Source organism: Thermobia domestica, chromosome 15 (assembly GCF_964235325.1).
Source record: "Thermobia domestica chromosome 15, izTheDome1.hap1.1, whole genome shotgun sequence".
In the NCBI taxonomy this organism is placed as follows: domain Eukaryota; kingdom Metazoa; phylum Arthropoda; class Insecta; order Zygentoma; family Lepismatidae; genus Thermobia; species Thermobia domestica.
The window spans coordinates 188,305,271-188,322,053 of record NC_137468.1 but is presented as its reverse complement, the minus strand read 5'-3'; the positions used below and the strand labels follow the sequence as shown (position 1 = coordinate 188,322,053).

The window sequence follows — 16,783 nt, the reverse complement described above, 5'->3', positions numbered from 1 at the left end:
TTCTTTTTTTGAAATCCACGTATCTTATTATTTTGTTGGTACATTCATTTATTTCAGTTGTTCATTTTTTTAGGGGGGGGGGGGGTGATCATCTTTTAAGATATTCTGAACTCTTATTTTATTTGTGTTTGCCCACCAACTGCATACAGATTTATTATAAACCTTCAAGCTTACATGCTATAGAAAATACGCATTCAAACGTATAGAGAAAGTTGCTTACACCAGGGCCAGGGAAAATCTTTATATTGTGTTTCACAGAACTGGATATATTTCTAAAAGGCTAAAAAATGTTCCTGTTTGTTTTATATTTCAACTTCATACTTAAAAGTTATGAGGTGATTGTTCGAATTAGGATATCAGAGCAAGAGCGGTTATTTTGTCCCTTGGTACCATAGACTGCAAAGTTGGCAAAAACCATGGTTTTGATTAGAAACAAAGAGCAACAACAAAAAAGCAGTTTTTTTTTTTGGTTTAAATGATTTGCTCTGTGTATTTATATCACATATGGTCAGAAATAAGTTTGTTTCGCCTTGATGTTATGTAACAACAAGGTTATGCTGTAAGGGGTCATATAAGCTTAAAGCGGAATCGAAACGGCTTTTCGGCTTACATCCGAGAGAAATTGTACATTTGAATTCGAAACCGGGACAAATTGGGCATAAATGCGATACGTCTGCCGACTCACTCACGAAGGACTCCTGATAAAAATACGATGTACTGATCTTTACATATTAATATAATTATCAAGAGTCATTTCAGAAGGACGAAAAGATATACAGTTGCAGAAGTAAAACCATTATATAGAATTACATATGGACAATTTCAAGATACTGCAGAGTACAGAAGAACTAATTTGCTTCAAGTTAGTTCACTACTACTTTTATTAGTCCAAGTTAAAGAAATACGACGACTTAATGTGCATCTCAGTAAGAAAAGTGAATAAAGATACGAATATGAATTATTTGAGTCCACTTTGACTCTGACCAATTTATACATAAATATATACCAAAGATACTTCTGATTTCAATAACTGCCTCTCGTAAAGTTTGTATGAGCGAATGAGCCCCCCCTAAAAGTACGGCATTTCGATGTATTTTATCAATAGTAAACATTATTAAAACAAAACAATATTTAGAATTTTCTTTGATTGCAATTGCATAACAATAATCACAAACCCTTAAAAAATCACAAAAGAAAAATTCATAAACTTATATAAAAAAGTTGCTTTTGTAGTTTAATATCTTTGAATAATGAATGGGGGATTTAGGTTTGTATAAAATACTATAATATACGGGAATGAAACGTGATAACCCACAAATATGTGTTCATCAAATTTTACAAACACTTGCTCTTTTACGAACATTTTTCGTTTTTTGGTTTAAACCAATTGTTTTTTTTGAAAAAAAAACAGCTGGTTTAAACCAGCTAACCCTGATAATTTGCTTCTTATTTCTCATTAGAATTGAAGTTTTTCCTTCATAAAATAACTTTAATAACAAGGAACACAGTTTGCATATAAGGACAGTTACAATTTTACAAGGTTTGTTGAATTATAATGAAATGAATATGAAAATAGTCATCGCAGCTTGGAAACGATACAGGATGTACGGGAAATGATTTCTGGCACCGAGATAAGTAAAAAAGTCATATAAACATATAACATATTGGGCATATTTGTGAAGTTAGCGAGGACTGAAAGTGTGGGAACAGTACGTTCGAAGCGGTAGATATCGTAAGCAAATAAGCTTAGAGATGTTGGTCTATAAAAAGTCTAGAGGTTGCACTAGTGTTGTTCGGTTTACACACACAGGTGGCTCTTGTGTTCAAGACGCAAGAGTACAGGAGTGCGGTCATTATATCCAAAGAATTGTTCCCTGGTTCAAACTTCGCCTAAGTTATAAAGAAATCCAATTTTTGAAGCGAAGTGCATAATAAATTAAAACTTACTACGTTTAGGAACAGTAGATATCTGAAATATACTGCAGCGTTTTCTTGTTAACTCATTTATATGCCGCATGAAAAATAGTTTGAAATGCCAGAAACAAAAATTACTTTTATACATGAAAAACGTAACTAGCCTGTCTAACTTGTTTCTTTTCTGTAATTTGATGGTATAAAATACATCTTTCAAATATGACTTCACTGGAGGTAAGAAAGAAAAGTGCCTAGAACTTTCTGGATTGTTGCAGCTGGCATGTTCCCTCGTACATCCTGATCCTGGGATGAGCAACATCCTCTATTTTATAAGTAGGGCGCCGCGGTGGCTCAGTGGTAGAGCGTTCACCTCTGGTGCTAGGGGTCTCGGGTTCAAACCCTGCTCCCGCCAAGTGAACTTTGTGGTGGACAAACACCGTGTGCGTGGGTTTTCTCGAAGTTCTCCCGTTTCCTCCCACTCTTCATTCCACCATTTCATTCATTACTCATCATCACCGTCTGCTTTAGCCTAACCGGCATAACCGTGGGGCGTAAAACTCAAAAATTTCATTTTATTTTATAAGTAATGTACTTACAACCTGTTTTGCAAGTTTGTGTATAATTGAAATGATCAATATAAATAATAATAATAATAAAATAAACCACCAACTTGAGGTTGTTGGTTGCCAAAGCAAGATTTCTAGTTGTTCCAGGTTAGAAGAGGGCGAACTTTGAAGTCCACGCACAGCGTTCTTTTGGAACAAATAACTATAAGTATGCGAATAAAGATGACACACGAACATGTTTAGGTGGTCACAAGGTAGTTTCCATTACATAAGCATCGTTAGAAACCATACAGTTTAACGCTGTTTCTATGTTCGCAAATGAATTAAATGCATGTTGCCTTCATAATTATGTTCCTTAGAAATTACTTTTCTGAATTAACAGGCTTTATCATAAATTTTAATACACCTAAAATGGCGTTCATTCGGGTTGACAAGAACCATGTTTTTTATTGAAAAAACCGAACAGTTTTTTCGGTTTAAACTTGGTTTTTTGGTTTAAACCAGATTTTTTTGGTTTAAATAATTTGCTCTATGTATTTATATCACATATAGACAGAAATATGTTTGTTTCGCCGTGGTGTTATTATGCGACAATCGGGCCACATAAGCTGGAAGGGGTCACATAAGCTTAAAGCAGAATCCAAAGCAGCTTACGTCCGGGAGAAATTGCCCTCCATTTGAGCTCGAAACCGGGACTAATTGGCCACAAATGCGATACTTTTGCCGACTCATTCACGAAAGACTTCTGATAAAAATGCGTTGTACTGATTTTTACATACTCGTTAATATAATTGTCAAGAGTCATTTCAGAAGGAGAAAAAAAATAAACAATTGCACAAGTGAAACCATTATACAGAATTACGTATGGGCCATTTCGAAGTACTGCAGAGTACAGAACTAATTTAGTCCAAGTTAATTCACTACTCTTTTTCTTAGTCCAAGTTAAAGAAATACAACGACTTAATTTGCATATCGGTAAGAAAAGTGAATAGAGATACGAATTATTTGAGTCCACTTTGGCTCTGATCCATTTATACATAAATATATACCAAAGATACTTCTGCTTTTAATAAATGACTCTTGCGGGATTTGTATGACCACCCCCCAAAAAGTATAGCATTTCGATATATTTTATCAATAGTAAACATTATTAAAACGAAAGAATATTTAGAATTTTCATTTGGTTGCAATTGCATAACAATAATCACAAACTATAAAAAAAATCACAAAAGAAATATTCATAAACTGGTAAAAAAAACAAGTTGTTTTTGTAGTATAATCTCTTCGAGTAAAGAATGGGGAATATAGGTCTGAATATAATACGAACAATATACGGGAGTGTGTTGATCAAGATTTTACGAATACTTACACTTTTATTAACATTTTTCGTTTCTTGGTTTAAACCAGCCAACCCTGGCGTTCATATTATGAATCTAATTTACTAATAATCTTGGGTTCCCTGTGTAACTTGGAAATTACATATACAGAACTTGTCAAATATTTGAAAACGGAAAATCGCAAAAGCTACTTTTGTTTCATATATTTTTTCTTTAAGACGACAGACTATTTCCAGTTATAAATAGTTATTTATGCACCCTAGTAAGTTCATCATCATTCTTTGATTGTAATCGAGGTGATGAATGCAAGGAGCTAATTATTATTATAATTCAATTTCAGTACATTGAACGATCTTACTAGATTTTAGAACTTAAAATATAGCCTTCAAAAGATCAAAGCCTGTGGGATTATGCATTAACGTATTCATAATATTGCGGAATACATTACAAGTATTTCAACATGGAGCACTTTAATTCAGTTGAATAGAATTGAATAGTATACGGGTGTAAACCAACACTAAATAAAGAAATGTAAGACGTTTAAAATTTTGACCAGTTTGAAAATCAGTAGTATCTATCAGTTTCTGTATGGTAATTGTCTTCTACTGGCGTTTAATTGTTTATTTTTTTTTTTCATTATTGCTTTCACAGTTATCCCCACACATCGAATTCACACACTTCATAACATAAATAAAAAAAAAAATTAATAAGGGTCAATTTTGGTTCATCCAATAAATTGAGGCGCTACGTTATATCGTAATTACAATTTTGCAATACTGTTTTACTATAGAAGCTTGCTGCCAACACGTTAAGAGTTCATGGTTGATAGTCATGTTTACACTTTTACTATATATGTTTGTACGAGTTAATTTCCTTATTACTGGAGTTTCAAGTACAAGAGCGAAATTAAGCGAATGGCACGTAATTTGGTTAGCGTAAAATATAGTGTGAACACAAAGGCTACTTGAGATCTGAGCCAACAACTTAATATATGATCTCAACCACATAAAATTCTACCGGGAATGATTTTTTTTGCATAAAAAGTGCGTAATAATGTAATAACAATGGAGCTCGAATAACAGATGGGGTTATAATAACTAAGAATCAGGTGTTATCACAGTTATTGAAATGTTTTAATGAAATATTCACAGTGTTTGGAATATGCACACTATGATTATATCTTCCTTCATAGAATAATACTTATTTGTGAGCTAAGGTTTGTTCTTCTATATTTCTTAATTGTACAACTTTTGCTGCAAGAAGCTGCACTTTGACCATAAAGGTAAATCCTCTTCTCACTTATAACAAGTACAAGAAAAATGAATATTTCGAACTTGTCCAAAGTTATGATTAACGGAACGGAAATTAAATCGCTTTTTTTATGTTTAGTCTTCGAGCAATCAACTCAGACCAGAAATTGTACCCAAACGCACGTGCCACATGATTATCGCTTGAAGGCGGTCAGTCCTGTGTCGGTAAGGTAAGGTGTGCATAAAGCTGTTAAGTTTAAACATACATTCAGTAATTATGCTGTGGAATTAAAACGTGTAAGATGTAAACATTGGAAGTGTTTACTGCTGCTCTTTCCATTTTATATGTGTTATCGGGTGTAGTATCCAAGAGATTATTTTATATTTGTATATACCTGAATTTTGTATGGTTCATAATCGTTGTTACGGATTCTAAAATTATCTTCAAAAAGGAATCAAAATTATATAAAATGATAAATTGTCTTGAATATTATTAAAATGAGATAAGTTACACTATAACATATTGATAAGAAAGTCATACTTGTGTACATTCATTTCATCGTAAAATTTGTTACCTCCGTAATCACATATCCAAGTAATCAAAAATATTATTTGATAAACTTACAAAATTTCTCTTGTATTTATGATTGATATTATAAAATATGTTTGAATTATTAACAAGTATATGTAATTATATTTTTCTTTCTCTTCCAGAGTTTTTTCCCTCAAAGACTGGATGCCCAAATTCTGAAATATTCAGTACAGAAAATTTTTATTTAAGTACATGGCTTTGAATTGCACGATTGTTAATCCTATAAAATTTGAACTGGGAGTAGAAAATAAGTCTATGGAAGTTTATGATTGTAAATTATATAATAGCGTTACTAATGACTTGAAACATAAGTATCCTCTTTTAGCATGTTCTACGTTAGATATGGAATGTAAGGCATCAACAGAAAATGAAACGGAGAAATATAATGACTTGAAAGTTTCAATGTTAAGAGATACGTTGATGCCCAAATTTAAGATCTGTTTGGAAGGTAATGAACATAATGTACCAGCAGATTGGAAACTTACCTCCAAACCCATATGTTTAATCAAGCGTCTGCCAATATCTGATTTACCTGTGTTAGTGGAAGATTTACACGGCAATTTGAAATTCTTGAAAACACAATTGAGTGACCGCACATCTCTTACGGAATGTTCGGCAAATGAGAAATATGGATCATTGAAGAACGTAGAGGAAAATGATGTTCGAGAATTAGTTGGCTATTCTCAGGATTTCAGGTAGCTAGATTTTAGCCTTTTTAAGGGTAATGTTTGATATAAATTTGGTTCTTCGTAACTTGAAAAATACGTAGTTATCTACATTTCCTTTGTTTATTTGAAATTACGTTACGAGGAGCATACTGAAAGTCGTGAGCAACATGTTTCCACAACTGTAATTTTCAGTTGTAGGTGAAACCAAGTATATGCTCTCAATCTACATACCTTTCTTTCTTTCTTTCCAGACGTTAATGCTGTTTGTTGCTAGCACGTGACCACAGACAGGATTTCCAAAACGGCGGGAAGCGATGTTTTGACAGCGTTCTGTGTTTGAATTCCTGGTTAAACAGGATCAATCTGCGTCAAATTCACTGCAGACTGCAGCGTGCTTATGGAGATGTTTGCATTGGTGCCACCAGTATAGTAGGTGGGTGAAATGTTAAGGACGGAAACACGAGTATCGAAGATGAGCCTCGCAGTGGGCGTCTTCGAACTGCCTCCACGGAATGCAACAAGGTAAGGGTTGATGAAATGATTAGGGGAGATAGGCGTATCACTGTGAATGAAATCGCTGCAATCCTTGGTGTTGTACATAGTGCGGTGCAAGAAATGATTCACAGCTTAGGTTATCGGAAGGTTTGTACTCGTTGGGTCCGACTTCTGTTAACCGAGGACTACAGACGTCAGAGACTGCTCAAACCCTTAAACGATTTCGACATGAAGGTGTTGACTTTTTGACGAGTATTGTGACGAGATTAAAGCTGGTTCCATCATTATGAACCTGAAACACAAGGACAGAGTATGAAATTGCACCACTTGAATTCATCACCGAAGAAGAAAGCGAAGAGGGAGGGAAAGTTATAGGAAGCGTCTTCTGGAATGTAGTGTTGCATTCTGGTTGACTTTCTTAAACTTGGACAAACTATAAATTGTGCGCGCTACCTCCATACACTTTTGAAGCTCCATCGTGCATTGCGTATTAAACATTCTGGAAAGATCATCCTTTAACAGGATAATGCACGTTAACATAGTGCACGTGCTACTATGAAGCAAATCAGGACTTTTGGAAGGGAACACTTCCACCTTTTCCCTACAGGCCCGACATGGCAACTTCCGACTACTATGTTTTCGGTTTTGCGAAGGAACAGATGCAAGGCCATCGCTACGAGACACTGGAGTATATTCGGCAAGCAGTACCTCAGTGTCTACAGGCAGTTAAGACGAAATTCTACCGCAAGGGTGTTTTCAAACTTTCAGAACGATGGGAGAAATGTGTGCAAAACAGCGGAGTCTATGCAGAAAAGTGAAGGAGAGGTCTGTACATTGAGGCGATGTATTTAGTTTCACTTAGAAATAAAAATTACAGTCGTGAAAAAATGTTGCTCATGACTCAATATGCCCCTCGTATTAGTATTGCATACTACATAACTTCAATAAGTGACGCAAATTTATAGTAAAATATTTCTCTTTATTATGTTGTCCACTTCTACGGTAAGTGTTGGAAGCAACTACGTCATATTTTACAATACACGTTAAGTTTCTGTGAGTGTAGAGGCATGTCCTTCAGCACATGTTTGTTGTCAGGTGGTACATACCCGAGAATTTTGTGCATGAATGTATGTTAGGGTAGACCTGTTTTTTTTTCGAATTTCAATTGGCTGGGTTGCGGAAAACTTGCCTCATGTTAGTAGTAGTCAACACAGAAAATTTGGATTTTTTTTGATCAACCCCTTCCTTTGTCTCATCATGGGACTTGAATATTTTTATAACTGTGGCTACCAAACCCGTACGACACTACGAAGAATATTGTGCTGCACAGCTGTTTTGGTTTAGAATTTCGATTGACCAGGATCCGAGAAAGTTGCCTCGTGTTATTCTTAGTGTACACAGAAAATTTGGATATTTTGGGGCAAACCCCTTCCTTTGCTTCATGGGTCTTATATTTTTATTGTTTCAGTTATGCAAGCCACTCAAAACTACGAAGAAAATTGTGCTGCACAGCTATAACCTTTGGTTCTTTTTCACACTGAAGCATCCTGAGGCTGAAAATAAAATGAAAGAGAAAAGTGAGATGCCATATTGTTCCTATGTGATTAAAAATTGTAATCAATTAGACAAAGAAATTGTATTGATGTTTTCAAAACACATTATGAATATACAGTAGGTCACGAAGAATTGATGATAAACCTTCCCTTGCAGCTCTTAGCTCGTTTCGAGATACACACTCGAATAATCCTCTGAACCCACCACGAGGAGGTGGCTGCAAATCGAGTTCCTGTACCCTCCCAACTTGTTTTAGTTTTTTTTTTTTTTTTTTTTTTTTGAAGTCAAACGTTACATTTTCTTTCTCGATACTAATTTTGCCTTGATAAAGCTATCTTTTCGATTCTCTCCACACACTGACGCTGACGCTTCTGTAACTACTTTTATCACACTCTCCACCGCCCGCGTAAGGCACGGGAAGCATCGAATTTCCTCAGAAGCTGTAGCCGCCGTTCTAATATTTTCTTCTGTCTGTCTCGAAGAAAGTTCTCTTGATAATGATGATTCGTGACGTCCGTGAGGAACCAATGAATCATCTCGTGATATTTATTTGCGTCTAAATTTACTTTCGGAACATCGAATTCACGTAGACAGGATCTCTTTCTCTGCCGACACTTTTTTATTATTCTCCATACTAAAACTTGGATGTCCTGGCTCCTGCTGGTGATCATTGCCAACAATGTTTTCCGGATGGGCAAAGTGAACGCTGGAACTAATCACAGTATACACGATTGTTCTTAATTCCTCTGGAAAAAAGTGTGCTGATCGAGCGAGTAGCCACAAGCGTCGCGTCTCGTTGGTGAGAGATGAATTTTGCTTTATTTTAAACGATACTCGTGCATATTCTTTGCTGAAGTACCATTCAAGCTAATGAAGTGCTTTTTCGGGATTTTGGGTGTTAATATATAATCAAGAATGCTAGAAGCTGTCGTCAGCCATCGTAGCATGTCAATTGGTCCAGGCTTTTCCTTCGGAAGGTCTGGCGGACACAAACCTGTTAAAACGGCTCGTCAAATGTTCAAAAGGTATTGCTGATCGTCACTGGACTATGTATAAAATTACAGTGTTTGCGACTTCTTATAAAACAATGCTTTACGTATTAGTCTCGTGTACAATGTTGTGTGTTTTCTATTATTGCACAACCGATGTCAAAATTATTTTATATCAGATTACTTGATTAAAATTTTCATTATAATATAAACGGGTCTAAAAGAATTGTTCACGATATACTTGAATTAAGCTTGACAACATATTTTTCACGTTATATGTGAAGAACTTGAGTTAACACACAGTTCTGCGTCTAATTGATTACAATTTTTAACCACATAAGAACAATTTCGCATCTCACTATTCTCTTGCCTTTTATTTTCAGACTGAGAATGCTCAGTGAGAAAAAAGAAGGTTGTAGCTGTGCAGTACAATATTCTTCGTAGTGCCGTGCGGGTTGCATAACTGAAACAATAAAAATATTCAAGTCCGATGAAGCAAAGGAAGGGGTAGACCCCCAAAAATTCAAATTTTCTGTGTAGACTAGCAATGACAAATGACAACTTTTCCGCAACCCGGCCAATCGAAATTGAAAACAAAAATAACTGTGCAGCACAATGTTCTTCGTATTATCGTGCAGGTTGCATAGCCACAGTTATAAAAATATTCAAGTTCCATGAGGCAAAGGAAAGGATTGACCAAAATAATCCAAATTTTCTGTGTTGACTACCACTGACATGAGTGAACTTTTCCACAGCCTGGCCAATCGAAAGTAAAAAAAAAAAAAAAAAAAAAAAAAAAAAAAATTCGGCACACCCTAATGTATATCTATCATTCTTCATCGGTCCAATATCAATTATGAAGCTCCTTGTCTTTTAGCACAGATTCCACAAACCAACGACAACAGTTTTTTCGGGCATCTGTGTCTCCACAGCAGTGGTTGGTAGACCTCTTTTAACTTTGTGGAGTACTTGTCAATTTCATCCCTTGCTCAAGACTGTGTGTGCAATGGCAACGGATTGCTGGAACTGGGTTGAAAGCCCTGGTGCTGAGTTCATGGTCTCACAACATTTGCAGCTGGATATCGATCAACTGTTCTTTTGTTCCCAAATGCGGTGGACCGGTTTTCGGTTCGTCCAGTACACTGGGTGTCTCCTGGAAATAGTCGTAGAGCCGTTGATGGAGGATTTGTTCGAGCATCTGTTCCGTACTTGTTTGCGTACGCCCCTTCGAGGTCAAAGCATAATTGCCGGAGTGGAAGTTCTCTGTAACAATTAATGTTCGTGGTTGTAATGTCGTCCAAGCCTTGCGAGTTACTAAGCTCCTATAACGAAACAATTTTTGAGGTTCCCTCTAAAGGTTTCATAACGTTTTGGGCACGCTGTATTTAATTGATAAAGTATGGGCAGTGCCGAACGCTTAGTATTTGTATTCGTACGTTGACGTTGACTAACATTTTAAGTATACCTTTCACGTTTTAGTCTTTTTAATGAACTTCAACTTGATTGTAAATTGTAACTGAAGTTAGTTTCACACTAATGATAACGAAATTGGAATCAATACCAGCTTTACAGCAACACTACCTATGGCTCAAGACGATATGCAGATCCTGTCTGTTAACTCACACATCATTTCAATTTCCATTTTTGGAAACTGTGTTCAAGCACCCCGAAAACGTCTGTTCCATTCCTTTAGAGACAGCTTCGAAACTCCGTGTAGTATGTTCTTCTCTCAATGACCAGCGCTCCTTTTTGATAACGGGAAATCACAAAAATCTATGTGTGATTCATCAGAGGATTTCACAGGAATATATGTACAGTCCGCAGCAAAATACCTGCAACATGAGCATGTAAGTTTATTGTGAAACTACGCCTAACAGCCCAGGGATTTAACATAACGTCTAAGTGGCATAACGTCTAAGGAAGAAATCTCGGTGTCCTCCCTTGCACACTTATTTCGGAGCAAAAGACTTCGTCGCTTCACAATAAATTTACAAGCTCAAGTTGCAGGGATTTTGCTGCGGACTATGCAAGGAATTGTGTGAATTCCTGTCTCATATCATTCATTCTATGTACGTCACTTATAAGTTTCCCATATGACGGCGCGTTTTCCTAGTAAACGATGACTCCAGGTATTTTGCGTACAATGTTCCCGACAGTATTTTTTTCTTATATCATTCCGGCATATACACCCATGCCTCATCCAGAATCACAATAACTTTTCCGTTTTATGATATGTGAGAGACCGATTATATGAACTCAAGCTTTAGTTTTCTTTACCAGATGCAATTATTATGGTGTTCATTTTATGTTGAACCTTGGTTTCTGATGCTATTTTTTGAGTCGGTGTTCTCCCATCATTCCAACGAATGCACTTCTTTTTGCACCGTTTGGGTGTATGCCTGGTCTTCCGATATCTACAATACCGAATTGGAAAGCTTTGCCGCAGCAGCAGGGGTGTCTGTTATTTTACAATTCAACACAGCATTCGTTTCTCACTCACGTTTTCATGACTCAAGAAAATCCATTATCATACACTTTATTTATTTGGTTAGAACTAAAGAATGTAAGAGGTACAGAACAGGTCTTTTAAAGTCATATTTCTGGAGCCATATCACCACTCACTCACACAACAGCCATGTGCTCTACAAGTCAACAGACAGGAGTTGGCAAATACCGACAAGGATGTCTTTACGCGTTCTATGAGTTAGAGGCCGATTTCGTTACAATGCAATTGAAATAATATTTTATTTTTCCTGAGAGTTCGGTAAAAGTCGGTAATGTTTATTTCTGCTGTAACATATCTGTATATAAATTTTAGGCAAGAAAATTATCATAAATTTTTATATTATGTGCTGATGATTATAAATACCTAGACGACCTTTCAGTATTTAAGACCATAAAGTTTAGGGAAAATCTTTTTGAATTCCTACGACTTTCTACATGGAAATTATTTTCCCTGTAATCGTCAACAACAATTGAAAATATTAAGGACTGATATCTTGAGAGATCCGTACAAAGATTCATCTACATGTCGATAAGTGAGGAATGTTTATATCTAAAAGTGACTACAATATGGGACTCTGTCATGTTGTTAAATACACACGACATAGGCTCCATAGCATCTGAAATTGACAAACATATATTTGACTAGTTACAAAGATCAAGTACAAAACTACTACGTACTTTCTCAGGTTTGTGCATGTCAAGTACGTCGTTTTGGAATAGGGTTTGCTGAATGCTTTGTTTAATAGATTGAAGGTTTCTGTCTTAACATAATTAATATCTTATTTTATTTGTGCTCTGCGCAAGAGCATGGTACACCAAATGAAATATTCACAGATTAAGAGGATTTCTCAATTGGGGAAATCTTAGTCGTAACTTCAGTCTTATTTTAATTTTACTGAATTTGGTTATTTTGTATTAAATGTCTATTTCTTTTAAAGGTTATTCAATTTTTTAAAATTATTTTTGTTAGATATGTCTAATTGACTAAGCCTGCCTGCTTGTTGTGTAGAAGCTATATAAATATAGATGTCACATCAGAAATAGTAAATTTTTAAAGGTAAAACTCAGGATAATAGATATAATTTTTTGGATAGAGATTTAATATTATGGCTAAAACTTTCATCTGATTGCTGAATTTACAGAAGTATATAGAAATACATTTCAGTGGTACTTTTCGTTTTCTTTAAAGGCGAGATATGAGTACTAGTTGGGTAGTATATTACTTGATCTTGTTTTAATAGTTTTACTGAAACATTGATAGTGGTAAGATGACGATATCTGATAAATGTTTAGAATATAGGTAGTATACATTTTTGTGCCGTTGTATAGTTAAAAAAAACAGTGGTGTGTGCAATATTTAGTATGTTAATTAAGTATTTAGGTATTTCACTTAATTTAAATTCTTATGCCAAGATTAAACAAAAAAATAGCGAAATATATTTCCTAGTATCCTTTCCTTTTACAAAAAAGGTTCAATTACTTTGAATATATACATTTATTGTAAGACGTCATTTACAAGAAAAAACTTTTTTTTTTTTGCATATGTGTGTATTTAGAAAAAAGACAATAACTGATTAAATAATTCCGGGAATACCTTTATTATGTTAGATTAGTGATGCAAATAACCATTCGCCCACTGTCCCGGGGCGAGTTTTTAATATATTATTTATTTCAAACAGTAAAGACTAGGATGTGATCTAGTAGCTCTTTTCTTTGGACTAGTAAAATTTTGTTTTTTTATTTGCATCCCTGGGTTAGATAAAGGACCTTGAGATTCTAGGATTTCCACTGGAAATCTATGATATCTATTATCTATATTCTAAAGTTATATTTTCATTCGTTTATGAATTTTATCGCTTACATTATATATTTTGTGATCTATCCCAATAGTAATTTTTAAAATGTTGACTTGGCTTTCTGATTACAATTTCATAAATCCTTTTCGAAGATATTTATTTTTGGTTTGTCGTTGTAGCTGTATAGAAAATTATTTATTGAGTACTTGTACTCCTAGATTATCTAGAACCGAATGTGTTTTCCATTTTTAAATAAGTTCACTTGAATTTTTATTACAGATTCGAAAAATATAGTTCTACTGAAATTAATTTTGAAAAGTCTGAAACTGACATATTTGGTGACTGTAGGAAGAATTCATACAATTGCGAAAATTGTGCTAAAAGTTTTAAAACTAAATATAAGTTAGAAATGCACATGTTAACTCACACAGGTGAAAAACGTTTTAGCTGCGTGGTGTGTTCAAGGAAATTCGGTCGAAATTATAGTTTAAAAGTTCACATGTTCACGCATGCCGAAGAGAAACGTTTCTATTGCATGGACTGTGGTAAAGGGTTCAATGAAAAAAGTGGTTTAAAAATTCATATATTAAAACATACTGGAAACGTACCTCACCTTTGTCAAGTGTGTGGTAAAGGTTTCTTTCGTGAACATGATTTGAGAGACCACATATTTACACATACAAATGAAAGACCACACTTTTGTGAAAAATGTCCGGAAACTTTCAAAGATCAACGGAGTTTGAGAAAACATATGTTAACACACAACAAACTTTATCATTGTTTTGAGTGCAACAAGAATTTCAGGGGAAAACAAAGTTTGAAATACCACATCTTAACACATTCACAAACAGATAAGCGTCAGAGACCTTATTGTTGTGTTCAGTGTGGTAAGGGTTTCAATCGCAAATATCATTTAAAAAACCACACTTTCAGACACAGCATTAAGAAGCCCTACTACTGTGAGCAGTGTGGCAAGGGATTTGTTGAAAAGTATCTTTTGAAAAGACATGTTACCACTCATTACATTTAAGACACGTAGAGTTGGAAGCTGTGGAACGGAGAGTTAATTTGAGTGAGAGTTCGGAAGTTAGTATACGCACCTACTGAAACTTAACGAATGTGGCAATTTATTTGACTCCGAATAAGGGAATTTAAGTTACAGAGTTGAAAATTTCAATTGCTAGCTGAACGATGTAATATCGTTCAGTAACTACTGAATTCATAATCTTCTAGTGAATACATTGTAATCAGATTGTCACTGTTACGAGAAGTAATATGGGGACTTCACTTAAAATTTATGAAACACTCATTTCTTAAGGCGTAAAAGGGTGCCTGGTTGTTGCCAGCGTAATAAAAGTGTTTCCCATAATGAATCACTCGTAAATGTTAGTACATAAATTGATTTGAGGGAAGAAAGTCCCAACTGTTGAGTTACAAAGGAAGTGGTGTTTAATCCTCACATCATATTGCGCGTTGCGAAATACATTTGTTTTAAAATCTAATTGCATAAAGCATATTTTAACTCGTGAACGTAAAGGGCCATACCATTCCTAAATTGTGCCAAAATGTTAATAAGCAGATTCTAATATTCAGAGTGTGGTTTTTATATTACAACGCAGACATTGCTTGAGAAAACAAAATGCATTATAAATTATCAAAAATTTAGTTTAAATGTTGGTATTAGGAAAAAAAATCATTAAAGGTGTATATTGTCCTAGGAATCAGCTTAAAGAATGGGAAAACTTGATTATGTTTGCATACTGGAATCAGAGGGTGATCTTCATATGGTAATTCGAGTAACTAATTAGTATTCAAAGGAGTACACTATTTTAATTACCTTTTGTGATAATGTGTTGAACTTTGTTTTCTAAAAATGCCTGATTTGTCCGAGATAGTTTCCTCCTATGAATGGAGTTTTACATATATTTTTTAAGTACTGATATCATTACTTGTGTGTCGGAATTTTTGGAGGTCTCTTTTCTTCTCTTACTATTGTGAAAAAATACCACGAGCCTTTAGTGTATCAAGTATATTATGTGAAACTTCTGTTAGTTAGAACCATTCCATTCCATTTTCTTTATTAAATTTGAAAGTAGGTTAACGGAAAGTGGTAGCTATATGACTGGCATGGAATTTACGAGGGAGGCGACATCCGCGTTATTACATAGAGGTGTTCCTTGAATTGATATTGAGGAATACTTCATTTCTGCATTCCTGAATCAAAAGTATGATCTTGAATATAAGGTGAATAAAGAATCCTCGGACGCTGTTCAAATGAATGCTTTATTAATTGATCTTATATTCAAACTAAGACATCAAGAATTGGTTGGTTACATGAAAATTTATGCACTTGGTATGTAAGAGATTGTATTTCCCGTTCTGTTACAAAATATATATAATTACGTTAAGTCGGTAAGCCACGGTCTGCATGAGTTCTGGGTTCCTAGAAAAGGAAAATGTTCATTTATTTCAGAATTCCAAAGATCATTTATATAGGTAATGGACGTAAAGAGGCATAAACTTTCATATTCGTGATTGATATGTCCAAATAAAAAAAAAAGTATATGTATAATTTTAATGTAAAACTGCATTTATCGATAATTTAGATTAATTTATACAGTTGCGAGACAAGAAATATCAATGTAGGTTTTATTTCATTGAAAAATGACTATAATTTGCATGTGCTCAATGGGAAATCGGACGTTTAGTAGAAAAAAAGACAGTCTACCCTTTTCAGACTGATGTCGAAGTAATAGTTTGATATGACTTATCTGATTATTTTATATAATACCTTTAAATAACAGAAATCTCCCTTTGCAATTAATAATTAACTTGATTGTTAAAGACTAAATTGTAATTTAGTGAATAGTAACATTATTATTTTTCATGTAAGATCTGTATAGTATTATGCAATAAATTAGCAGGCCTGTCCCTAAACTATCGATACATCATATGTCTTTATTACATTTCCTTTTACTGCTTAACTGGATTGCATCTTCTTGTAAATGAATAATCTGTTTTAAATCTGTTTTAAGCGGCATATATACTCGAACTACAGTAATTAATAAAATGATTTTATGCTTACGATGACTATTATAAGTACTCAGTGTTTGGGTT

The 16,783-nt window shown here is 34.5% G+C and overlaps 1 protein-coding gene across 3 annotated transcripts in view; it reads left to right on the top strand.

Moving 5' to 3' along the window:
• Nucleotides 1-16,783, top strand: part of LOC145671397 (uncharacterized) — a 31,568-nt gene that overhangs the window by 2,636 nt on the left and 12,149 nt on the right. For 2 of the 3 annotated variants that reach the window (XM_081740522.1, XM_081740523.1), the window contains exon 2: nucleotides 5,782-6,354. In XM_081740522.1, the coding sequence (XP_081596648.1) occupies nucleotides 5,852-6,354 (503 nt within the window). In that variant the 5' untranslated portion in view covers nucleotides 5,782-5,851. Of the gene's footprint in view, nucleotides 1-5,781; nucleotides 6,355-13,945; nucleotides 16,613-16,783 lie in introns of those variants that run through there. The other variant, XM_081740521.1, reaches the window with a different exon arrangement.